This window comes from Chiloscyllium plagiosum, chromosome 21 (assembly GCF_004010195.1).
Source record: "Chiloscyllium plagiosum isolate BGI_BamShark_2017 chromosome 21, ASM401019v2, whole genome shotgun sequence".
Lineage (NCBI taxonomy): Eukaryota > Metazoa > Chordata > Chondrichthyes > Orectolobiformes > Hemiscylliidae > Chiloscyllium > Chiloscyllium plagiosum.
Genome location: NC_057730.1, coordinates 12,246,731 through 12,274,251, shown reverse-complemented (window position 1 = coordinate 12,274,251; position 27,521 = coordinate 12,246,731). Strand labels below are relative to the sequence as shown.

General features: G+C 38.1%; 1 protein-coding gene across 5 annotated transcripts in view; it reads left to right on the top strand.

The window, feature by feature from the left end:
• The window catches only part of smurf1 (SMAD specific E3 ubiquitin protein ligase 1), a 122,406-nt gene that overhangs the window by 44,403 nt on the left and 50,482 nt on the right, over nucleotides 1-27,521 (top strand). For 3 of the 5 annotated variants that reach the window (XM_043711257.1, XM_043711258.1, XM_043711256.1), the window contains exons 2-4: nucleotides 6,256-6,294; nucleotides 19,872-19,980; nucleotides 24,632-24,765. In XM_043711257.1, the coding sequence (XP_043567192.1) occupies nucleotides 6,256-6,294; nucleotides 19,872-19,980; nucleotides 24,632-24,765 (282 nt within the window). Of the gene's footprint in view, nucleotides 1-6,255; nucleotides 6,295-19,871; nucleotides 19,981-24,631; nucleotides 24,766-27,521 lie in introns of those variants that run through there. The other 2 variants (XM_043711259.1, XM_043711261.1) reach the window with 2 other exon arrangements.

Sequence of the window (27,521 nt, the reverse complement as noted above, 5' to 3'; positions counted from 1 at the left end):
CCCCTCTGCCCATCAGTCTGTCCTTATGATAGCACGTGTAGGCTTGAATATTCATTTCCCAGGCCCTGTCCATTTGAAGCCACGTCTCAGTTATCCCCACAATATCGTATCTGCCAATTTCCAAAAGAGCCTCAAGCTCATCCATCTTAGTTCTAATGCTTCGTGCATTCATGTATAGCATTTTTAATTTGTTACTGCCCTCACCCCATCAACTCCTATTTCACTCAACCTTACAGCATGATCCCTTTCTGAGTATTCTGCCCCATTGATACAGTTGTCTTTCTTGACTTCCCTTGTTCTAACTTTCCCTCCAATTTCCTTCTTAAACATCCAGTTTGTCCCCTCCCCCCCGCTACTTAGTTTAAACGTAGCTGTGTTGCAGTAGCAAACCTGCCTGCCAGAATGCTGGTCCCTAACCTATTAAGGTGCAAACCGTCTCTCTTGTAGAATTTATGCTTACCACAAAACACACCCCAGTGATCCAGAATTTAAATCCTTGCTTCCTGCACCAGTTCCCCAACCACACGTTCAAGTCCATTATCTCCCTGTTTCTGGCCTCACCAGCCCAAGGAACTGGAAGCAAACTGGAGATAACCACCTTGAACATCCTGTTTTTCAGCCTTCTTCCTAGTTTTCTGAAGTCCCGTGTAGTATGTTCCTCCTCTTCTTCCCGACATCATTTGTGCCGACATGTACCACCACCTCTGGCTCTTCACCTTCGTCCTTGAGGATTTCCTGCGCTCTGTCTGTGATGTCTTTAACCCTGGCACCAGGAAGGCAACACACCATCCTTCAGTCCCGTCTGCGGCCACAAAACCCCGGTCAGTTCCTCTCACTATGGAGTCCCCTATTACCACGGCTCTGTGCGATGTCCGACTCTTCCGCTCTGTCTCCACGCCAACTTTTGATTGACAGTCCTGGCCGCCTCGCGGTGCCTTTCAGTCCTTGGAGCTGTGCCAGTTCTTTGCAAGAATATTTAACTAGTTTCATTCCCTAGTCATCTCTCTGTAGCCCCAAAGTATTTTTCCCCCCCTTGAATTCCTTGTCTCCAATTCCATTTTTAAAGCACTTTCAGGCAGTGCATTTCACCTTGTAACTGATGTGTAAAAGCATTTCTCCTCATGTTCTCTACGCTTCTTTTGGCAGTCACCTTAAAACTGGTGTGCTCTTGGCCCTGCTGTGGAAAAGGGAACAATTTTCTCTGCATATTCTGTCTCAATCCCCATGATTTTGAGCACCTTTATCAAATCCACACTCAGCCTCTTCTAAGAACAACCTCATTCTTGGAAAAATCTTAATCTTTCTAAAGTCGTGTGCCTCTAACTGTACACCAGAGTTGAACCACTGTTTTGTTAATTAATCATATCAATACTTTATTCTGTACTCTTTAGCTCTTTTTATAAAGCTCAGGATCTGGTATGCTTTTTTAGAAGTGTTTAGTACTTTGTAAATTTATTTTTTTAAATCAAAAGTTGCAAATTGTTACCCAGTCCTGGCTGAGGAGAACTCAGATGTGAGCATATTCTGTAGAAATATTAGTGCCTAAATTTCTTCCATGGTTGATGTATGGACATCAGAACTAATTAAACATGTGAATATTTAGGTTAAACTTAGTTCTTAGAAGAAAGTGAGGATTGCAGATGCTGGAGATCAGAGTTGAGAGTGTATGCTGGAAAAGCACAGCCGGTCAGGCAGCATCTAAGGAGCAGGAGAATTGGCGTTTTGGAAGCACCCGAAGGAAACCCACGCAGACACTGGGAGAATGTCAAACTCCAGTCACTTCGCCTCCATATTATTGTGTTGCTTCAAACCTTAATTAGCCTTTGTCCTCTCTCGTACCTTTAGCATAGGCAAGTTTTTAACAAATTCTTTTATATTCTTGGCTATAACTTGTGTTTTTTCAAGATGTACATGATGTAATTGTTGAAGTATTTTTTCATTTATGTTGGTGTTTTCTTGTCAAACACAGAACATAAATCTAACAAACAGAAAAATATCTATTTTGTGCTGTGATTTCCATGCTTACATTCTGTCCATTTTGAGGGAAAATTCAAAGATGCCAATGTAGTAAATAGAACCTAATGTTGCATTTTGAGATATTGGCAAATTTGCTCTTTACTGACTGACATGAATTTAAGAAAATCTTTGAAGATGTTGTGAACCATGTAGTTTCTCCAGTGCGTCATTAAGGATAAAATTCAAGCAGTAAGTGAAAATGCCACCTGCAGAAAAGTTACGAAGAAGTCACAGCTGTCATTCTAAACCTACAAGTGAGCATGCATCTTGATAAAATACGAATTAACATATTTTACCTCACCGTATGGCTAATATTCTGGAGAGTGTTCATTGCATTCAAATAACATTGACTTCATGTTTATAAACCCTGGCATTCGATCCTAAAGGCATTGATATATTAACTTTGTGAAAATTAGCAAGTAAAAATATAATCTTATGGATGAAAAGTTTTTAGGGGCAGATGTATGCTCTGTGAGGCTGTGCATCAAGAAACGATTGGTGCTGTATAATATTTAAAATGAATGCAGTGATTATAATTTGTTGCAGACTGGTTCACTGACACTGACTGCTTCATTATATTAAAATCAATTTTAGAGGTATCACTGGGTTCCTTTTACAATTGAACATATTTATGAATGCTTGTGCTTTGACTGTCAGCCCATTTACTCAATAATACTTCTATTGCAGCAGCAGCTGCACTATTTGAAATACAGAAAAGCATCTTTACTTTAAAAAGAACAGTTGTTTAAGGTTTCAAAATGGATAAGAATTGTTTTTGTTTGTATTCTCAAAGAAGCTATGGGTCACCTTATTTTGGGCGCTTTACAGATCATTTTGGAAAAAGGCAGCACTCTTCTGGTTATCAATAATTACATCATTTTAGTTTCTGTATATTATTTTATCACTTCAGTTGTGGAATATGAAATTTGACTGTTTTAAAGTGAAGGTTCTTTTTAATGCAAAATACATGTATTTTCTCTGTGAGTAAGACTTGGTGTTCATATATTGCTTTTTATGTCTTCTGTTTTCTTAAAAGCACTATACAACCAATTCATTACTTTTTATTTACAAAATTACTCTAAGAATGTAGTCACTTTTGAAGCAAATGCAGCAGCTGATTTGTGTTTAGTGGAATTCTACAAATAGCATATGGAATGTAGTTAGATAAATTGTTTTGACTAAGTTGATGGAATGATTAAAATTAATCAGATCAGTGAGAGAACGCCCCTATTTTACTTTGAATAATATTAAAATCCTTTGTATCCTGATGAACAAGGTTTAATGTCTTCAATCAACAATGCAGCATTATCCCTCAACTGGAGTGAACTGTCAGCCTGGTTGATTTGCTCAAAAACCAATAACGTACAACCTTCTGTCTCATCAGCAATAGTGCTGCCATTGAACCAGTTCACACTTGAGGCGATCAACATGTTTTGCATGCAGCTTAGAACCATCTAATCATCTCAGCTGCTTCCGCTACCATATATGACCAATTTGTAAAATTCACTCACTGTGAAAATTCTAGAATTTGGCCAGATTCAGTGATGTTGGACACCACCAAACATCATTATAAAACCCAGATCCAATCTCTGACCATAAATTCACTGTTGATTCCAAGTAGCATGCTGGTTTGAGTTCAGAATTTTAGTTATGTATTTCAATTATCAAGCGAGACCCTCAGGCAAATCCAAAAGTCAACCTTCAAGAAGACTTCAGACTAAGAAACCTTCCTAAATTTGAGCTAATATAAAGCCCTTTAACACCCAAATGTTGTTTAATATATATATTCTTCCAGTTAATAGCTTGTGAGGCCATCTCAATATAGCTGAATAAAGTAAACTAAAGTATCAGTTGTTAGAATTCTGGCATGTTTTTCATCTTTGCAATTGTTGCAATTGGAGTTATGTTTCTAGAAGATGGTCTTGTTCTACATTCACCACGCTTTTATGCATCGGTTGGTTGTACATCTTATACTGAAATGGTATATTCTTTCAGCATTTAATAAATATTTGCAGTAGAAATGTTTGGATTATGTTTTACTCTTTTGAAAAAAAATCAGGGACTATTCCTGCTTTTTATAGACTTATAAGTCACATTCATCAATTATTTGGAATAATAATTCTAAACCATCCGTCTTTATTCTGTTCTGCAGCATTTCAGTTCTGTGACATTTTATCTATTTTCATTTGAAGTTGCACTTTTCATATTCAGTTCAAATAAAAATGAGTAATATTAAATAAACTAATATATTCTTGTCAAGCTGAATTACATGCACATAATCAAGAGGGCAGAGATAGGACAGGCAGTATTATGTACATTTCATAAGTTGTTAGAAAAAGGTGTAATGCCAGAAGGCAGGCAGATAGTAATGTTTGTATTTAAGAAAGAAACTGGAATGTATCAAGGAAACATTGAACTAGTCTTTTTAATATTAGTAGTAAGCAAAATAATAGAATCCCAAATCAACAAATAAAAGAGGAACAGCTAGAGGCTGAAAAGTGAGTATGAAGTTTGAGACACAAAGTTTTATCAGGCCAACCTGGTTTATCTTTGTGAAGGTAACTGAGAGAGCAGTGAAGAATGCTATGGTTGATATAATTTACCTAAATTTCAAAACACCTTTTGAGGAGTCTTATTGTGGGCTATACAGATCAGACCATGTAAAGTAAGGGGCATGGAGAAGAATGGACATCTAGCTGGCTTCAAGATAGCAAAAGAAACATAGTGGTAAGGTGGAATTATTTATTTAGGCAACAGATAGAAAGTGGAGCCCCACAAACATCAGCAAAAGGGCCACGCGTTCACAAATTTATTAAAAAGTATTCAATTTCTTAGCTCACAGATGACAATAAATGGTGGGGTATGGGCAGTTATCCAATGTAATGCAGACTAGAACAAATTACAAGAGGGCATTAAGCTTGCCAAAAGGACCTATGTTGAAATTAATTTGCCTATTATAAGTTATAGAGTCATACAGCATGAAACAGACCCTTCAGTCCAACCAGTCCATGTCAACCATAATCCCAAACTAAACTAGTCCCACCTGCCTGCGCATAAGACCATAAAGACATAGGAGTGGAAGTAAGGTGGCCCATATCCCTCCAAAAATTTCTTATTCATGTACTCTTCCAAATGTGCTTTAAACCCATATCTACCACTCCCTCTGGAAGTTAATTCCATACACAAATCATGCTCTGTGTAAAATAATTGCCCTCATGTCTTTTTAAAATCTTTCTCCTTTCACCTTAAAAATATGCCCCCGTTTTGAAATCCCTCACCCTAGGGAAAAGATACCTGTCACTCACCTTATCTTTGCCCCTTATGATATTATGAACCTCTGTAAGGTCAACCCATAACCTCCTATACTCCAATTGAAAAAGTCCCAGCCTTTCCTTATAACTCAAACCGTCACCAAGAAATCAAAGAAAGGACTTGGAAGAACTAATTTATGCAGAGACTAGTAAGGATGTGGAACTCGTTACCATAGGAAATTGATGAGGCGAATAGTATAGATGAATTTAAATGAGACTGGTGAATGAAATAGAAGGTTGTGTTTGTTGTTAATGCGGTAATTGAATGAAGTGTACATACTGGTGTGGGCTGAATGGCTTTGCTTCAGGTTATACATTACATTGAATTCTGTTCCATACAGAGCTTTTGCCTTATTTTGAGAATTACATTTGCAGTAAGAATGAAAATTAATGCAAAGCAGGGATGAGATGAAAAAGTGTGTATAAATATTGTCTTGAATCAGTATTATTTCTGATTAATCAAATTAGTCAATTTAGTAACCATTGAGCCATGAGTCATCTAATTATTTTGAACTTGAGGTGCCCAGTTCTGACATGTTAAATTTTCTGACCTGTTGCTTTTTATTGACTGTTGCAAATCTGAGTATTTAGTGACCCCCAGTGGTGAAGTGGAGATTTGCACTACTAGCCAGATTTTAATCAAGTTTCTGTGGCAGCCTTCAATCATATTACATTCATAAATGATTGAAATAATTTTTCATGTATTTACTGGAAATAAGGTTATTAAACAGAACACATGGAATTGATTTAAAACTCCTTTATTATTTACGAACTCTGTTGGCAGTCATTGTAATTCACTTAATGAATGACCGCTTCGGAAAAGAATCAAATTCTTGTGAATCTGTAACTTAATGTGAGTTGTTATATTTGGAAAAGGGATAAAAGTTTGAAGGAAAAATGATCTTGAATTTCATATTTTGTCTTGCAGTGTTGTGTGCAAAAAGTCTGGCTAAGAAGGATTTCTTCAGTAAGTATTGCATTTTGTATTCTATAATTTGTGAAGATAAAGAGTAGAGGACTGACTCCTCAATTCTGACATATTTGGGTCCCATTTCATTACATTTAATTGGATTATGAGATTGTTGGATATGTGGGCTGACAAGTGCCTGGTGATGGGCTTCATCATTCAGCCTCAAAAGAATGGCTGTTGAGATAATGGATGCATTGGTTTTAATTTTCCAAAATTCTGGGATAGTTCCATTAGATTTTAAGAGAGTAAATTTAGTTCCTTTTCAAAAATGGAGGAAGATAGGACGCAGGAAACTACAAGTCACTTAGATTAATATCTGTCATTAGGAAAACATTATAAGCTATTATTGAGATTATAGCAGGACACATAGATGAGTTCAAGGTAATTGGGCCGAATCAACATGGTTTTGTTAAAGAGACTCAAGTTTAACCAATCTCTTTGAGTTCTTTGTTCTAGAGAAAGGGGAGCTTGTGGATGTATTGTTATTAGATTTCCAGAATATAGAATATGTCACGTCTAAGGATGTTGTGGAAAATAAAAGCTTATTATATAGGTAGTAGCTTATGGGCATGGATAGAAGATTGTCTGGCTAACAGGAAGCAGAGAGTAAGCATTTGTTTTTAGTTTGGCAAGATGTCACAAATATCAGTGCTGGGACCTCAACTATTTACAACTTATATAAATAACCTGAATAAAGGAAGAGGAGAAATAGTTGCCAAATTTGCCAAAGCCACACAACTATGTTGGAAAGTTACATTGTGGAGGATATTAGGTGGCTCCAAAATGATATAAGTTGGTTAAATGAGTAGGCATAGATATGAAAAATGGAAGATAAAGTGGGAAAACATGAAGTTTTTCATTTTGACAAGAAGGATTTAAAAAGCACATTATCTACCCGGTGAGAGATTGCAGAGCTGAGTTGTGAAGTTTCCTCTTGCATGAATATAAAAGGTTAGTATGCAAGTAAAGCAAATATTTAGGAAAGCTAATAGAATGTTATTTAGAGAAAGGGAATTGAGTGCAGAATGCTTCAATTACATAGGACATTGGTGAGGTCACATCTGAAGTACTTTATACATTGTCACCTTCTTTAAAGGAGTGCTGTAAACTGTTCAGAGACTGTTTACCAGGCTAATATCTGGAATGAGCGGGTTGTCTTATGAGGAAAGATTCGACAGGCTCCACTTGTAACCATGTGTTAAGAAGAGCAGGAGGTGATTTAAAACACGCAAGACGGTGAGGAGACTTGACAACAGCTGAAGAGAGCATATTTCCTCTTTTAGCAGAATGGAGAACTGGGGGGGGGTCACCCATTTAAAACAGAGATTAACAGAATTTAATCTCTTGAGAGTCATAGGTCTGAGGAATTCTCTTGCTGTGAAAGAAGCAGAGTCCTTGGATATTTTTAAGACAGTAGTAGATAATTGTTAAGCAAGAGAGTGAATGGTTGCCAAGAGTAGACAGAAATGCAAATTTGAGGTTACAATCAGATCTTATTAAATGGAGGATCAGGCTCGAGGAGCTGAATGATTTACACCTGCTCTTTATTAATTTATTCATATGTGTGTCCTTATAGCCAGAAATAATCGCACAAAAGGAGCGGTTAGCAAACTTTCCTGGATTCAGTTAAAAATCACACAACACCAGGTAATAGTCCAACAGGTTTAATTGGAAGCACACTAGCTTTCGGAGCTAGTGTGCTTCTAATTAAACCTGTTGGACTATAACCTGGTGTTGTGTGATGTTTAACTTTGTACACCCCAGTCCAACACCGACATCTCCAAATCTTTGCTGGATTCAGTATACTTGGCTATTGGTCTTACATTCACAACAATTGATGGTTGCAAACTTGTACTCCAAAGCTGGGATATTTTTCAAGGTAAGGTGCAGATCTGCATGTTTGGTAGGGAGACTTCAACTGTTGTGTTGAAAGAGGCAAGAGTAATGAGAATTGACATGCTTCAGGCAGAGGAGTTTCCTCTTCTGCAATCAAGGGTTATAGGAGCTGGTAAGGAAGATACTCTCTGGCATGAGGAAATGTACCAAGCTAAGATTGCCTTCAGCTGACATCTTAAATTTTGTCCATAGCTATTATTACATAAGCATCAAGTCCAAACATGGTGTGCAGCACCCACAAGGACCATGGACCATAGTAAATTCTGATATGTTGAATGGCAAAACTTCCATAATTTTTATGCTACAGACTGAACATAGCTGGCATGGAAAAATATTTTAAAACACTCTGGACTGCTGTATGCTATGCTCCAAGTTAAAATCTTCATGCTGTGCAACCATGCATTCAAAGCAGATAGAATGAAGGCTGGCCCCTGGGGTGCCACTTAAGTTAAATCATGTGCTGAAAGCTTGCATAGTTTCTGTTTTTAAAAGTGAAGTTTATACACAATTAGTGTGTGATTTCACAATGGTAGTGGTCCTTCAAATGGCCTGATCCACAATGAGAAGACAGCTGAAGACATCATTAGAATGGTGACCTGAAAGCATGTGGCCAAGGGAGAGCTTGACCTGAAAGGCAAGTATTCTTCAAAGTTTTACACTCCCTTAACTTTCAAATTCGTTCATCCAATGATGGATCCAGGAGCAGCATGATACTCACTGTATTGCCTTTACTACTGGGTTCAGGACTGTATTTAAATTACATTATCTTCATCACCTGTTTCTCTTTACATTGGCCTCCAAAGATGTTGTGCCTGTCACTGAGGCATGGAGCAAGCCAGTGCTTCACATGAACACCCGTGAAGCATTTCTGACCACACAGGAACCAGCTCAGATACATTCCACAGGATAATCAGAAAACTCAAATGAGGAAGAGATTGTTGATGGAGGAGCAACAACATGAAAATTGACTTGACTAATGCTGTGTAATATGGGATCCATAGATCTGTATCTTACTGAGGCAATAAATGTCGGAGACCTTTAATTAAAAAATAAAATAAGCACTACGTAAAGTTTTTTGAGAATGTTAGCGATTCTTGAATAGTATGTACAAAAATTGGTAATTCAGTTATGTCATGTATGAAAATATAGCATGTTTGTAATCTACCAGGCAGCTGATGGTAATTTGTCTGCAGAAAAACTCCTGAGGATAGTTGTTCAAAACAAAGATGTAGTTTTCCTTGTTAAAGATGTTACTGTGGCTATGAAATCATAAGAGATTACGTATTTTTTATTTTTGGGACTATAACCTGAAATGGAAATTGGACTTCTCTAAATGGAATACAAGGAAAGTTTTTACCCTGAAAATCAAGTGCTGCATATATTGTTGAGCTGTGCAATGGAGCTGCTTTTTGAAGCAGTAGAGGGAGAATTCGACATTTAGCACGGAGTGTCTTTTGAACTCAGGATGTTCTTCATGAAACAGCCTTCTGATTGGTTGAGCTGCAAAGTGGTTAAAAAGCTTTGTGTTCCACAGTAGCAGCAGAGGAGAAAAACTTAAGATCAATAGCTGAGACTACTGACGCTCTCTCTCACTCCCCCCTCCCTCTCACTCCATGTGAAAGAAATACAGAAACCCAAGAAAACTTAAAATAAATAAATCTAACAACAAAAGATCTTGTCCAACTGGTCAACCATTGAATCAAAGAACAACTTGCACCCTACAGGCAACAGCGTGCCATCATTACTAAAATTGAAAGGAATGTAGGAAAAGTTGAAGCACTTCTGTTCTGAATAGAAGTAGAGACATTAATTGGCGGTCTGCATAATGTGATTTATTTTTGACAAATAGTGCACAACAATGCTGTCGCTAATGTAGCAAAAACACAGATGATAGCATTAATCCTGCATAGGCAGAGTACGTAGTTCATAGTGCCGGTGCGTTCTGAGAACCACATATCTGTTCATGCTGCTTTTATCACTTGTGTCGGGTTACGGTGCCCACCAGTGTCCTCCATTTCTATATTTTTCTTTACCTCTTTCTGCTCAAGGCTGAAGTTTCTTTGAGGAGATTGAAAGGTAAGAGGACAATCAATTAAAATGTTGGTTTGGACTTGAAATGCTAACTCTTATTTCTCTCCACAGATGCTGCCAGCAATTTCTGTTTTTGTTTGTAATGTATTCCTGTATATTTGTGATGACTTCCAATTTGTTGAATTGATTCTAGGATCCAGGGAATTTTGAAAATTCATAACCATTGCATCGACTATCTCTTTATGAACCATAAAAAGTCAGCCACTGAATCCTGGGGATTTGTTGGCTTTTAGTCCCATCAGATTTCTCCAATACTTTTTAAAATCTATATTAAGTATTATCTTTCTCACTCTTATTAGTTCTTGACATCATCCACTTCTGGTATTTAACGTGCATCTTTTAATGTGCAGGCAGAGAAAAAATATTTTGTTAACATTACTGCTGCTTCCTCATTCCCCATAATAATTTCTCCTTTCTATACCTCTTGATGGACGAGCATTGCGTATCTCCTTTTCATATATTTGTGAAGTCTTTGGAATGTTTTCATACTCCTGCTTTGTTTACTCTCAATTTTCGGAGCAAGTTTTTACTCATCCTTATGCTGTTTTTTAAGAGCACTTCTAATCCTAAGGCTTAATACCACCTTTCTGTAACCTTTTGAAAGATGCTTTTAATCTAATACTAACCTTAACTTCTCTACTAAACCACAGATGGATCTTTCTTGGTAAGTTTGTATAGTTTAGTGAAATGTATATTATTGGATATCATGAATCATGAGTTTTAATGTCTTTTGTTGTCTTTATCGTATCTTTTAGTCTGTTTACTCTTTGTCAGCTTTTTCTTCATGCCTATATAGTTGGCTTTAAGTTTAAGATTCTTGTTTTGGACTGGAGTATGCTACTGTCAAACTTAAGATGGAATTCAATTATTATGATCATCCTTTTTCAAAGGACCTTTTTATTATGCAGTGACTAGGTACAGCTTTTTCATTGTACAATACTAGATTCAATTCTATAAAATATTCTTGTAAAAAGCTGGTGAAAGTATTTTGTAAATGCATCTTTTGGCCTATCTTTGACCATTTGATTACTCTAGCCTACATAAAGATGAAAATTCTGTTTGTTTATTAGATTGTTTTTACTACAAACTCCAATTATTTATTGCTTAATACTTTGTCCAACCATTGTCAAGGAACCTATAACAATAGCTGGTGCTATTGGGGTGGGTTTAAACTAGCTCAGCAGGCAGACGGGAACCTGTGGTGTAGTTGCAGTGCAGAGGGGGATGAGAGTAGGGAGGATAGGGACAGGATTTCAGGGTCACAGGAATGTGCTGGCAGACAGCAAGCTGGTTTGAAGTTTGTCTAATTCAATGCCAGAAGTATCTGAAATAAGGTAGGTGAGCTTGCAGCATGGATAGGTACCTGGGACTTCGATGTTGTGGCCATTTCGGAGAGATGGATAGAGCAGGGTGAGGAATGGATGTTGCAGGTTTCATTAAGAACAAGCAAAGCAGTACAGGAGGGGGAGGTGTGGCCTTGTTAGTCAAGGATAGTATAATGGTGGCTGAAAGAACTTTTGACAAGGACTTGTCTACTGACATAGTGTGATCTGAGGTTAGAAACGGGAGAGGAGAGGTCACAATGCTTGGAGTTTTTTTATAGCCTCCGCAGAGTTCCAGGGAGGTAGAAGAAAGGATTGGCAAAATTATTCTGGATAGGAGTGAAAGGAACAGGGTGGTCATTATGGGGGCCTTTAACTTCCCCAACATTGACTGGAAATGCTAAAACTCTAGTACGTTGGATGGATCAGTTTTTGTCCAATGTGTAAAGGAGGGTTTCCTGATGCAGTATGTCGAAGGGCTGACAAGAGGGGAGGCCACACTGGATCTGGTGCTTGGTAATGAACCAGGCCAGGTTTTTGATTTAGTTGTAGGTGAGCACTTTGGAGAGAATGACCATAAATCAGTTACGTTTAGTTTAGTGATGGAAAGGGATAGGTACATGCCACACGTCAAGAGTTACCGATGGGGCTAGGACAATTATAATGCGATTAGGCAAGAATTAGGATGCATAGAACGGGGTAGCAAAATGCGGGGGATGCAGACAATGGAAATGTGGAGCTGATTTAAAGAACAGATATTGCATGTCCTTGATAGGTATGTCCTTGATAGGTATGTCCCTGTCAGGCAGGGAGGAAGCGATAAGGTAAGGGAACTGTGGTTTACTACAGAAATTGCATCTCTTGTTAAGCAGAAGAAGAAGGCTTATGTGTTGATGAGGCAAGATGGTTCAGATGAGGTGATTGAGTGTTACAGATCAGCTAGGAAGGCTTTAAAGAGAGAATTAAGAAGAGCAAAGAGAGGACACAAGCAGTCTTTAGCAAATAGAATAAAAGAGAATCCTAAAGCTTTCTATAGGTATGTGAGGAATAAGAGGATGACTAGGGTAGGAATAGGGCCAGTCAAAGACAGAAGTGGAAAGTTGAAGGTGGACCTTGTGGAGATCGGAGAGGTGCTAAATGAACATTTCTCATCGGTTTTCACTCAGGAAAAGGAGAATATTGTAGAGTGTAGAAGAGAAGAGAAGACGAGATATTAGACTAGAAAGGATCGAGGTTAGTTACAAACAGGTGTTATCAATTCGAGAAGGAGTGAAAGTAGACCAGTCCCCTGGGCTGGATGGGATCTATCTGAGGATTCTCTGGGAAGCTAGGGAGGAGTTGGCTGAGCCTTTTGCTTTGATATTTGAGTCATCGTTGTCTACAGGTTTAGTACTAGAGGGCTGGAGGATTGCAAATGTTGTGTCCATGTTCAAGAAGGGCAGTAGGGATGACCCAGGTAGTTATAGACCAGTGAGCCTTACTTCTCTTGTAGGAAAGGTTTTGGAAAGGATTATAAGAAATGAGATTTATAATCATCTAGCAAGCAACAATTTTGTCAAGGGCAGGTCATGTCTCACAAACTTCATTGAGTTTTTTGAGAAGATGACCAAGCATGTAGATGAAGGTAGGGCAGTTGACGCGGTATACATGTACTTCAGTAAAGCCTTTGATAAGGTTCCACATGGTAGGCTGTTGGAGAAAATGCAGAAGTATGGGGTTGAGGGTAAGATAGCAGTTTGGATTAGAAACTGGCTTTCTAAAAGAAAGCAGCGAGTGGTGGTTAATGGAAAATATTCAGCCTGGAGCCCAGTTACTATTGGTGTGGCACAAGGATCTGTTTTGGAACCACCACTGTTTGTCATTTTTATAAATGACTTAGGCGCAGGCATAGGTGGATGGATTAGTAAATTTTCAGATGACACTAAAGTCGGTGGAGTAGTGGACAGTTTGGAAGAATGTTACAGATTGCAGGGGGACTTCGATAAACTGCAGGATTGGGCTGAGAGGTGGCAAATGGAGTTCAATGCAGCTAAATGTGAGGTGATGTACTTTGAGAAGAATAACATGAAGGCAGAGTACCGGGTTAATGGAAAGATTCTTGGTAGTGTGGATGTGCAGAGGGATTTTGGAGTCCATGTACATAGATCCCTAAAAGTTGCCACCCAGGTTGAGAAGGCATACAGTGTGTTAGTTTTCATTTGTAGAGGGATTGAGTTCCGGGGCCGCAATATTGTGCTACAACTACACAAAACACTGTTGTGGCCACACTGATTATTGTGTACAGTTCTGTATGCCATATTTCGGGAAGGATGTGGAAGCATTGGAAAAGGTGTAGAGGAGAATTTATGAGACTGTTGCCCGGGTCTGGAGGTAAGGTCTCATGAGGAAGGCTGAGAGACTTGGGCCTTTTCTCATTGCAAAGAAGAGGGGATTTGATAGAGATATACAAGATGATCAGAGAATTAGATAGAGTAGACAGTGAAAATGTTTTTCCTAGGATGGTGACGTCAGCTTGTATGAGGGGGCATAACTACAAATTGAGGGGTGATAGATTTAAGACACATGTCAGAGGCAGGTTCTTTACTCAGAGGGTGGAATGCCCTACTTGCCAATGTAGTAAACTCAGACACATTAGGGAGATTTAAACAATCCTTAGATAAGCACATGGATGATGATGGGATAGCGTAGGGGGATGAGCTGAGAATAGTTCACGGGTTGGTGCAACATCGAGGGCCGAAGGGCCTGTTCTGCGCTGTATTGTTCTATGTCTCTATGTAATTTCCATTAGTATTTTCTAACCCAAGACATTTCTAATCTGTATTCCGTGATTTTGTTTGCTGAACTTTGGAGTCAAGTTCCTTTCTCACTTATGTCCATGTGCTCTTTACTATCCAAGTTACTTCTCTTGTTCCATTTTGCCTTTTCTTAAAATTGTGTTTCCTTTATCGCATGTAATCACATCACTGTAATGGCATTTAGATCTAAACCGTATATTTCTGTTGTGAGTTCATCAATTTGATTACAGATTATTTGCATATTTAGATAAAGAACATTCAGTTTTAGTTACTTTTATTAGTTTCAAAGATTAGATTAGATTAGATTAGATTGCCTACAGCATGGAAACAGGCCCTTTAGCCCACCAAGTCCACACTGACCCTCCAAAACAGTAACCCACCCAGACCCATTCCCCTATCCTATATTAACCCCTGACTAATGCACCAAAAACTTTGGGCAATTTAGCATGGCAGTTCACCTGACATGCACATCTTTCGATTGTGGGAGGAAACCAGAGCACCTGGAGGAAACCCACGCAAACACGGGGAGAATGTGCAAACTCCACACAGATTGTTGCCTGAGGCAGGAATCGAACCCGGGTCCCTGGTTCTATGAGGCAGCAGTGCTAACCACTGTGACACCCTAAAGGTTTTGCAAAGACCTCGTACTGATGCACAATCACGGTTAAACTCCCTGTCCCTTCCTATCTCACTCTGCTTGTCTTTAGTCAAATTGCTATACTGCTCTATTGCCTTAATATTTCTCTTTCAGATTTTTAGATATTGCTTCACCTTCCAGCCCATCCTCGCGTTAAGTCCTGGACACAGCTCTCTTAGTTATATAATTCGCCTGGACGTTGAGCCCAGCCTGTTTTAAATGGAACTCATCTTAACCGAACGATACCCTCTTTTCCCAATGTTGATGCCAGTAGCCAATGAGTTGAAGACACTTCATCCCACAGCTCTTTTCAGCCAAGCTTTTAATTCTCTGATCATCTAGACATATTTCAGTTAGTATACAAACCAAATAACAATCCAGATCTTGGGACTTCGCTGTTGTGGCTATTTCTTAGACGGGGTAGAGCAAAGTCAGGAATGGATATTGCAGGTTCCAGGGTTTAGATCTTTCATTAAGATCAGGGAAGGTGATTAAAAAAGGGGGAGGTATGGCTTTGTTAGTCAAGGACGGTATAAATGTGGCTGAAAAAATTTTCACGAGGACTCGTCTATTGAGGTGGTGTGGGCTGAGGTTAGAAACAGGAGAGGAGAGGTCACACTGCGGGGAGTTTTTTTATAGGCCTCCACAAAGTTCCATGGATGTGGAGGAAAGGATTGGCAAATCGATTCTGGACAGGAGTGAAAGGAACAGGGTGGTCATTATGGGGTCTTCAACTTCCCCAACATTGACTGGAAATGCTATAACTGTATGTCGATGGATCTGTTTTTGTCCAATGTATGCAATTCCTGACACAGTATGTCAAAGGGTTGACAAGAGGGGAGGCCTCACTAGATATGGTACTTGGTAATGAACCAGGCCAGGTGTTTGATTTAGTAGTGATAGGTGAGCACTTTGGAGAGAGTGACCATAATTTGGTTACATTTAGTTTAGTGATGGAAAGGGATAGGTAAGTGCCACAAGGCAAGAGTTATAGATGGGGCAAGGACAATTATAATGCGATTAGGCAAGTCTTAGGAGACATAGAATGGGCAGCAAAATGCAGGGGATAGGGTCAATCAAAATGTAGAGCTGGTTTAAAGAACAGATATTGCGTGTTTTTGATAGGTATGTCCCTATCAGGCAGGAAGGAAACAATAAGGTAAGGGAACCATGGTTTACTTAAGAAATTGTATCTCTTGTTAAGTGGAAGAGGGAGGCTTATGTGACATTGACACAAGATGGTTCCGAGTAACTCGGAAGGATTTAAAGAGAGTTAAGAAGAGCAAGGAGCTGACATGAGCAGAGTTTAGCAGGCAGAATAAAGGAGAACCCTAAAGCTTTCTATTGGTATATGAGGAATAAAAGGATGACTAGAGTAGGAATAAGGCCTGTCAAAGACTGAAGTGGGAAGTTGTGGAGATCAAAGAGGTGCTAAATGTATATTTCTCATCTGTTTTCCCTCAGGGAAAGGAGAATATTGTAGAGGAAAAGACAGAGAAATGGGCTATTAGACTTGACAGGATTGAGGTTAGTAAGGAGGAGGTGATATCAATTCGAGAAGGTGTGAAAGTAGATAATCCCCTGGGCCTAATGGGACTTTTCCAGGAATTCACTGGGAAGTTGGGAGGAGATGGCCGAACCTTTGGCCTTGACTTTCGAGTCATCATTGTCTACAGCTTTAGTACCAGAGGATATAAGGATTGCAAATGTTGTGCCCTTCTTCAAGAACAGCAGTAGAGATGACCCAGGTAATTATAGACCAGTGAGCCTTACATTTGTTGTAGGAAGAGTTTTGGAAAGGATTATAAGAGATAGGATTTATAATCATCTAGCAAGCAATAATTTGATTGGAAGTAGTCAACATGGATTCATCAAGGGCAGGTCGTGTCTCACAAACCTCGTTGAGTTTTTTGAGAAGGTGACCAAACATGTGGATGAGGATTGGACAGTTGACGTGGTATACATGGACTTCAGTAAAGCCTTTGATAAGGTTCCACATGGTAGACTATTGGAGAAAATGTGGAGGCATGGGATTGAAGGTGATTTAGCAGTTTGGGTTAGAAAAGGCTTTCTGTAATAAGGCAACGAGTGGTGGTTGATGGAAAATATTCAGCCTGGAGTCCAGTTATTAGTGGTGTGCTACAACGATCTATTTTATGTCCATTACTGTTTGTCATTTTTATGAACTACTTGGGCACAGGCATAAGTGGATGGGTTAGTAAGTTTACAGATGACACTAAAGTCGATGGAGTGTGGGAAAATGTTGCAGGTTGCAGGGAGACTTGGATAAACTGCAGAATTGGCAAATGGAGTCCAATACAGATAAATGTGAGGTGATTCACTTTGGGAAGAATATAGCAGGAAGGCAGAATACTGGGTCAGTGGAAAGATTCTTTGTCATGTGGATGTACAGAGGGATCTTGGTATCCATGTACATAGATCCTGAAAGTTGCCACCCAAGTTGATAGTGCCGTTAAGAAGGCATGCGGTGTGTTAGGTTTTATTGGTAGAGGGATTGAGTTCCAGAGCCGTGATGTCATGCTGCAACTGTACCAAAAGCTAATGTGGTCTCACCTGGAGTACTGTGTACAGTTTTGGTCACCCCATTACAGGAAGGATGTGGAAGCATTGGAAAAGGTGCAGAGGGCATTTACCAGGATGTTGTCTGGACTGTAGCGAAAGTCTTATGAGGAAACGCTGAGAGACTTGGGTCTGTTCTCATTGGAGAGAAGAAGGCTAAGAGGGGATTTAACAGAGACATTGAAGATGATCAGGGGATTAGATAGATTGGACAGTGAGAGTATTTTTCCTAGGATGATGATGTCTGCTTGTACGAGGGGGCATAGCTGCAAGTTGAGAGGTGATAGATTTAAGACAGATGTCAGAGAATAGTAAGGGCGTGTAATGCCCTGCCTGGCAATGTAGTTAACTTGGCCACATTGGGGGCTTCAAACAGTCCTTGGATCAGCATGTGGATGATGATGGGTTAGTGTAGGGTGATGGGCTTAGATTAGCTCACAGGTCAGCGCAATATCGAGGGCTGAAGGCCTGTTCGGCGATGTATTGTTCTATGTTCTGTATTCTATTACATCTTGAGAATCTGTGTTTTAAACTAATTCTGCATCTTTATCCACTCCCAGCAAACATTGTCCCCAGTTTGGCCAATGTTGTTGGTTCCTGTGTGGACCACACCAATTAAATTTTCCCTCTCCTGTTCCAAGATTGTCTTCAGTCACAAAGTGGCATCAGGCAAGAACACAATCTTTGGAACTCTCAGTCACAGCTTCAGAAAATAATGTCTAACTCCCTGATGATAATGCTCTCCATCACTATCATTTGTTTTTCATTTTTCCCCCTTGAATAAGTTCCTCGACCATAAAGCAGTAATCCTAGTTTTCTTGCAGATGTACAGTGAATTTTGTATCTGATCTTCAAAGTTGAGAACTAAGGTTTCTTTATTATGTGCTGGATCTCTGTAACTCAGCATAATTCAGTTATTTCTTTCTGTCTCTGATTTTACTTTGTCTAAGGAAAGTAAACATCAAGCAACTTCCCTGTTCTATCTTATGCTGCAATGTATGAATTCGACTCCAACTCAGCAACCCTGAGCTAATGTTGCTCAGCTACAGATTTTTTTTGTAGATTTTGTTGTCCAAGATTGGAATGCTATTCCCAAACTCCCATGTGTTGCCATTATAGCATACCACCCCGCCCTACAACGTTTATCTAACTTTAGTTATTGATCTGACTAGTTATCATTTATTAATTTAGTTAATCCCAGTTATTAATTTAGTAAAAAGATAAAAAATTTCAGTCTTCCAGCTTGCAGACAGAGGACCTTTCACCTACCATTGGAGGTAAACTAAACAGAATGATACTTAACCTCTCTGCACAAATTCTCCAGCTTTATTCCCACTATGTGGTATCAAGCACTATCTACTTATACAGAAACTTTTGACTCACACCTAAATTAGAGTGGCTTCCTGCTACAATAATTAACACTTATTCTGGCAACTTCTTTCTAGCTTATTAACTACCACAAACAATTTCTATTCATTAGAATCTTAACTAGCATGCAGTTTTAAAGTTCTAAATTACATTCCAAGCATTGATCTAGACAGACGTCTGATTTACACCATGTTCTTGAATTTTTAGATTTTGTTTTGCAAAACATTTTGTTCGTTGATAGCACTGTGCTTCATACTCAGGCAATTCATAGAGTTTAGTTATCATGCTTCACCAAAATGTAGACAATAAAGAAATATTTCTGAAGACTTGTGTCTTAAGATCAAGTGAGTGCCAAATGCAGTTCCCATTGTACCCATTTTCTGAACAAAACTAAAACAAACAGGAAAACCATGAAATTTTGGTTTGGAACTAATGGGTAAGGGCCAATGTAGGTTTGTCAAGAACTGGAAACTTTGTCTCTGGGTGTACATGCTTAGGCATGTTACCAAATAAGTTCAGGGGAAGCTAATTTTGGACTGTTGAACTCGGTACATTTGAACACAGCACTTTGTTGATTTACTCAATTCACTGTCCTTGCAGAATGTATCACAGAATCATCCCTTGCATGTTTTCAATCTATACACAAAGGATTGTAGTGAAGTTTCTGTACCTATGCCATGAACAATATTTTGAATTTAATTTGGAGACTAATAGAAACTGAAGTGTAATCAAATTGTTTTTGTGTATGGTTATGATCCATGGGGACTTTAGAGTTTCATGTATGTATGTTGGTCAGAATGCAGTTTCCAATTATTTGAAGTGTTGCCGCATTATTAGCAGTTTATTTGTTATAAAAAAGAATATTTCTGTTTATACCTTGAATAGGATTACCTGACCCATTTGCCAAAATTATTGTCGATGGCTCTGGACAGTGTCATTCAACAGACACAGTAAAAAACACGCTTGATCCAAAATGGAACCAACACTATGACTTGTGAGTGCAGTTTCTATTTTTGGAGTTGCTTATAATTCTTGGGGCTTGTTCATTATGCTTTAAATTATTTTTATTGCATAATGTACTTATTTTAAAAGCAGCATAATTTCAAAAAGTGTACCAGTGCTTGTATTAGAATTTTAATGCACCTCATCTACACAAAATAGTAAATTAATTTACGTAGAAATACTTGATTCAGAATGTAATGAGTTATTTGTATTTGGAAAGGTGTCAATGGAGAGGGACTGTTATTTGTAATAGGTGATTCGTACAACAGGACATAATCTGGGTTCACATGTACTTATTTTCATCTTATTTTAATTTTTAGTTGGATATTTTCACAATATAGGATATGATTACTTTGTATGAATAAAGTTTCTGATCCAGAAAGATCAGTCTAGACTCCTACTCCTGCTGTTGCATCTACCTCCATCATAAAAACATTAAAAGTCAAGCTTAATGCTTCCTTACTTAACATTTGGTTGCCTTGTGCTGTAGGAAAGTTGTTCAGGAACAGCAATAGCTTATGCTATGTAGCATCTTTACAATGAAATATCCCTTGGGACATAAAATCCAAGGAGATTAGTGTAGATGACCAAAAGCTTTGTCAAAGAGATTGATTTTTAAGGATTGCCCAAAAGCAGGAAAGCAAGATATAAAGGGTGAGGAAAGGTTTAAAAAGCTGAATAATGCTGACACCTTTGTGAAATCATGAGACGGTGAATTTCACAAGCTTATCTTATTGCCTGACTTTTGTGTTCTATAGACTAGTTAACAAAATCTTTGTTATACAGTAATCGAATTGAGAGAACTAACAAACTAAATGTGTACTAAATCTAAATTAGATGCCTTAAACATGTGCTGGGTAAATAATTCTGACAATTTGCAAAAATGTTGAGGCTTAATGAGATCTATCATTAAGACGTATTGACTTAACTTCAGATTTTTGCATGCTAATAATAGATAAATGTATATGATACTTTGGATGTTACAATCGCAAATTGAAACTTGGCAGAAAGAAAGTGGATTGCTTAAGGTCTTGCGTCATTGAAGATGATTAACATGCTTAGTGTAGAACAATTAGCTGTGAATCAATGTCTGATCTACATTTTTGCTTAAAAATATTTTTAACTAATGCAGTGATCATTAATTTACTATTCTAAAGATCATAATAAATTCACATTCCGTCTTCAATGATCAGCTAGTTCATTTTTAATCATTGATTCATTCCAATTGTTGCCATGGCCCAACTCTGAACCAGCCAGCAACATCATTAAAGTGTTAGCATCTGAGTGTGAGAGAACAATAAACTGTTCTCATTTGTTTAAAAAAGAAACGGAGTCTTGGGATGCAATGGTAGTGTTCCTACCTCTGGGTCAGAAGGTCCAGGTTCACATCCCACCTCAGGATTTGATAATAATGGAAGTGTGTCGTAATGCATTCAATAAAGTTGATATTTAAAAATACCATTTCTGAAGCTTGCTGTCAGAAGAAGGGAATGATTTTGTATGGCTTGATTTTTGTCATTACTAGTCACATGCATTAAAATGTCTGGTGATGGTGCAACTAGATGTATACATAAATTTCACATAAAAATAGTCACTATCTGTGGGAAAATGGACTTTTATTTTAAATTGGTTATATTTATATGCAACTAGACTGTCTTGGTGTCATAGAATCATTGATATAGCACAGAGGTGGCAATTTGGCCTTTTGTGTCTGTGCCATCTCCCTGAAGAATTGTTAAATTGATTTTGCTCCCTGTTCTTTCCCCATAATCCTGAAAAAATTTTTCCTTTAAGTATTCCCTTTTAAAAATTATCATTGACTCTGCTACCATTGATCTTTCAAGTCACTATATTTAAAATCATTATAACTCACTGTATGATTTTCTTTTCTTCATATCACCTCTGGCTCTTTTACCCATTACCTTAAAGTTGTATTCTTTACTTACCCATCTGCCACTGGATACAGAATAAAGTAAATGAAACTATCAGAGTCTTTCATGATTTTGAATAGCACTATCAGCTTTCCTCTTGACCTTCTACACTTCAATAAAACAACCTCAATTTCTCTAGTCTCTCTACACAGCTCAAATCCTTGACCTCTGGTACCATTCTAGTCTATTTCCTGTGCTCTTTCTCAAAGATTTAACATCCTTCATAAAGTGTGGTTCTCAGAAATAACTACAGTACTCTTAATGAGGCCTAACTAATGTTTTATAAAGTCACTACAACCTTCTTGCTTTTGTACAATATCCCTCCATTTATAAAGCCAAAGATCTTGATATTTTAACAGCCTCTTTGAACTTGATCTACTAGCTGAACACTTGTTTTTGCACATATATCCCCTCTAACAATGTGCCATTTAGTCTACATTGCCTAATTCACATTTAAAATTAATTTACCATATGGCTGTACATTTCATGAGTCTGTTACTATTCTCACTGTTTCCAAATTTGTCATCTACATACTTTGAAACAATTGTACATTTATCCAGGTTTCAATATATGTCAAAAAGATCATTTGTATTCTCATCGACCACTGGGAGTTATCTGTGCACGCAATCCTCAGGTCTGAAAAGCAACTACCTGTATTCACAACTGCTCTCTGCTTCTTATCACTTCGACAGTTTTATTTTCCAAGCCCCCCACTTAATCCCATGAATTAGAAATGCTAATCTTGATTCTCTGTCTGTGTGATATTAAAAATCAGCTCTGTGTACTGTATACAGCAAAGGAGCCTTGATGATATCTCCTTCTATGACTGAGACCAGAACTAACTTTGGCCTAGTTACTCCAGTATAGCTCCAATACTAGAAACTTGTCCAAGTATGTCCTGTTCGCAAAATTCATGACAGTCCAATCTGGCTAAGTAAGAGTGACCTCAAGGTATCCAGCAACCCTTATAACATTGAGGACAGTGGAAATTAAATAAATTTTTCCACTGATTAAAGTCACATCTAGCATAAAGGAAGATGCATGTGGTTGTTGGGTCAGTCATCTCAGCGACAAGACATTGTTGTAAAGTTCCTCTGGTAGTGTCCTTGGCCCAAATATTTTCAGCTGCTTGGTCAATGATCTTTCCTGTTATAAGGTTAGTATTTGGGATATTCACTAATGATTGCATGGCATTTCATGCTTGCAGTTTCTCATTTTGAAACAGTCTGTGCACACAGGCAGCAAGACCTGGGCATCATTCAGATTTGGGATGCTTGGTGGCAAATAATGTTCCCATCACAAAAATGCAAGACTATTTCCAAAGAGAAAATTTAACCACCTCCCTTAGATGTTTAATGGCATTACAGTCAGTAAATTCCCTATTGTTAACAACTTAGGAGTTATCAGAATCAGAATATGGATCAACCACATCAATACAGTGTTACATGAGGTCAAAGGCTTTAAATTTTGCAATAACTCACCTGACTTCCTAAAGCCTGCCAAGGCACAAGTTACAAATGTGTTGAAATTCTACTTGCCTGGAAGAACACTGCTCCAACTTGACTCCATAATCCCTAAATCATTCAGGAAGTCATGACCCATTGTAATAATGAAAGTAATGCCAATCTAAACATTTAACTCCCTGCACCATTAAAGCTCAGACAGTAGTGTATACAATCTACAGAATTCACTTCAGTAACCTTTTAAGGAACCTTTTAACAGCAGCTTCAAAACCTGCAACCTTTACTACAGAGAAGTGCAAGTGCAGCAGACATATGGGAACACTACCGCCTCCAGGCTCCCACTAGATCACACAGCATTCTGACTTAAAACTATATTGCTGTTGGTTCACCATTATTGAATCAAAATTCTGAAATTCCCTTTGAAGCAGCACAATGGATGTACCTACATCAGATGGACTGCAGTGATTCAAAGAGGTGATTCTACAACAACACCTCAAGACCAGTTATGGATGGCCAATAAATGCTGACCTTGATATGATGCTCACATTCAGTGAACGAACAGAAAATAAACTTCTTTCTAGTTCTTCCATTTTACTACAGTTTGCTTGTGAATTTATGCTTTCTATGCTTCCCAGTGCTGGTGGCCCATAGCATGCAGTCAACATTATAACACTTATACAGTTTCTTAATTCTAAATAGCTGCGATTTTTTTTTTTCTGATTTCTTCAGTGCATGATCCTAGTTTACTCCTTGACCAGTATCTTTGATCAATCCTATCACCTTTTTCCCTTTTTATATATATTTTATGAAAACATTGTACCCAGAAATATTGTGTCCATTTCTCCTTTTTTTTAAACCATGTCTCCGTTGTTGTTATGATATCATAGCTCTTCTGTAGCTACTTATTTTTTTCAGCTCCCCAAAACTTACTTACCTTGCTCCCATGCGTTTACATGTATGCACACCAAATTTATTCCAGTATAACTTGCATTTCCCCAAATGGGTCCATTCTCTTTCTGATGCAACGTTTTTTTCAACTGCTGTCTGTTTCTGTCAGTTCTACTTTACCCTGGTTTTCCTTCCGATGCTAATTAGTTTCAATTATTCCCCAAAGCACTAGTTAATATGTAAACGAAAATAAATCTGAGAAATGGGAAACACATTAATAGTGGTCTTCAGGAATTTTCAGCATCTTAAATTGTTTGTGGCGATGCTTTTGTTTTCATACTCATAACTTCTTCCTTTACAGGTACATTGGAAAAGCAGATTCAATTACTATAAGCATATGGAATCACAAGAAAATACATAAGAAACAGGGAGCTGGCTTCCTGGGCTGTGTTCGGCTGCTATCAAATGCCATCAGTAGGCTAAAGGACACTGGCTGTATGTAGTCTGTCTCTTGATCATTTCTTTGGCAGTAGAACTAATGTATAACCAAGGATTAAATAATGAACTGTTTGAGTTATAATTTCCAAGTTTTTTCTGGAACTCTGAATAGCCTGGTACTGATGGAATAAATGTCTCTTGATTCTGGATGAATATGATGGATTGGGATCATATTGTGGAGGGGAGAATAGAGAAAGGGTGTTTGCATCTCCTTATTAGAAGTCTGTCAGGTATTGGAAAGTGGCATTGGACTTTTCTCCTTTGTTTTCTGAAGATAACCCACTTTGTGTTGGACTTTCTTTGGAAGAGAAAGTTGGTTCTGTTTAAAATCAATTACAGACATGCATTAATGTAGTACCATCAATAACATTAGAATTTCCAAAACCCTTCACAGCCAATGAAATGTCTTTTAGTCTCTGGTTACTTGCAAAATGGATAAAAGTGGCAGTCAGTTTATGGACAGAAGATCCTGTAAACAGCAATAAGTTAAGTAACTAAATAACCTGTTGTTTGTTGATAATGATTGAGGCCTAAATAATGGGTAGGAATCTAGGTGAACCCTTTGTTCCTCAAAGTGCCAAGACAAGAAGGACAAGAGCACCTTTAACTGGGCAGTACACTTCTAACATTGCGCTGGAGTGTCTGCCTAGGTTAAATGTTAAAGATTTTGGAGTGGGACTGCATTGATTACTTTTTTACACAAAAGGCATCTGAATGGGTATATGAATAGGAAGGGTTTAGAGAGACATGGGCCAAGTGCTGGCAAAAGGAGCTATTTTGATTTAGGATATCTGATCAGCATGGACGAGTTGGACTGAAGGGTCTCTGCTATGCATCTCTGTGAATCCAAGAAAACTTTATTTTATTTGGGAATAGCTAGTAGTTAGGAGGGATTTATTCAGTTTGTTCATAGTTTATTTAATTTGTTTATTGTTTGAGTTAGATAACTAAATTATCACTTGTTGATTTTAAAGTGAGTGTCAGGGATTTATTATATTTAACCACTAAGAGTTGCTGAAAGAAGCTTACACCACTTTTCACACTCTTTTTACAGATTGTAGGATGAGATGCTTCTCTTTGCGTGTTTAATTCACAGAGGGGGTCAGCCTTCACTTTATAAAACATGCAACAGGTTAACCTACTTGACGTTAAGCAAAGCACAATTTATTCAGACTCAATAGTTAAAATACAACCAAAGAAAGAGGAATTTAGAATAACTTAACTCACTTGGAAAACTTAACAGAATAGTAGATGCAGTAACTATTACTAATGAACTGTTCCAAGATAGTAACATCCCATAAACACACCCATTGGGGAAAAATGGCATATTCAGTAACTCAGCAGCAGAGAGAAACCCCAACTACTAGCTTCCACTTGTGGAAGTCCAGAATGAGAGGGCATAGGTTTAGAGTGAGAGGATGGGCAGTCAGACTCCTAATTGTTTTTGGAAATAAAGGTTTAAAAAGAGTGAATTCCTTTGGGATTTCAAATGATTTGGGTAATTACTTGAATAGGAAAGGTTTGGAGGGTTATGAGCCTGGAGCAGGCAGATGGGACTAGTTCAGTTTGGGGTTATGTTTGGGATGGAACTGGGTGGACCAAAGGGTCTGTTTCCGTTATTTAGGACTCTACGACTCAACAACTCTATGACTCAACCAAGGCTGATACCTGCTCACACTTCTGTACAGATTGGAACAACATCTTATAAGAGTCTCAGATTTTGGGTGACACTAGCACGGCTGTATTTATTACTTATATCCAAGTTGTATTGAGAGAGTGATGGCAAGTTCTTTGAACCATTGTAATCTGAAAAGTAAGAAATTCTTCAAAATTGCCCACCAATGCTGAATGTTGAAGTCAGGATGCAGTATGACTTCAACGGGCATTTGGGACTGGCCTTTTTCCAACACTGCTCCTCTTCTGTATGGAGACACAAAATTTATGCTCTCTCCATACATTAGCGCACAATCATATTCCCTAAATTTAAGTCTAAATTGTTGATATCAATCGCAAAAACCAAGGGCTTAGTACTGACCCCTCCATAGCCTTCCAGTCATAAGTGCATCATTAACTCAAACCTTTCACTTTCTGCCATTGAACCAGTTTTGAACCCAACCTGCCACTTATGTTTAGATCTGAAGAGTTTTTAATTTCCTAACTGGTCTATCCTGTGGAGTCTTGTTGAAAACTGTGCTAAGATCCATGTAGACTACAACAAATGAGCTTTATTTGACAACTGTCCTTGCTATCTCCTTAAAAAAAACAGTGAAATTAATTTTAAAAAAACTTACTTTAACAAGTCCAAGCTACTGTCCTTGATTAATTTTTCTTTCCAAATGAGGATTTATACTGTCCTTAAGAATTTTTCGATTGTTTTGTACGCTGATTGACTGCATAGACTGGTTGACCTGTAATTAGACAACCTGTCCCTTTTTAAATAACGGTTCAATGTTGCAGTCCTCCAGTATTATTCCTGTAGCCAGACTGAAATGGAAAATGATGATCGGAGCCTATACTATTTCATCTCTCGCTTCTCTTAGCAGTCTGTGAAACATTTCATCTGCACTTGGTAATCTATCCATGTTCAAAGATGCTAAACACCTAATATTTTCTTTCATGATGTTTCTATCACACAATATTTCAAACTCCCTTTTCCTCAACTACAATTTCTACATGGGTTTTCCTCTTTTGTGAGGACTGATGCAAAGTATTTATAAAGACGCTCTGAAGAGCATTCCGCCCAGACCAACCCC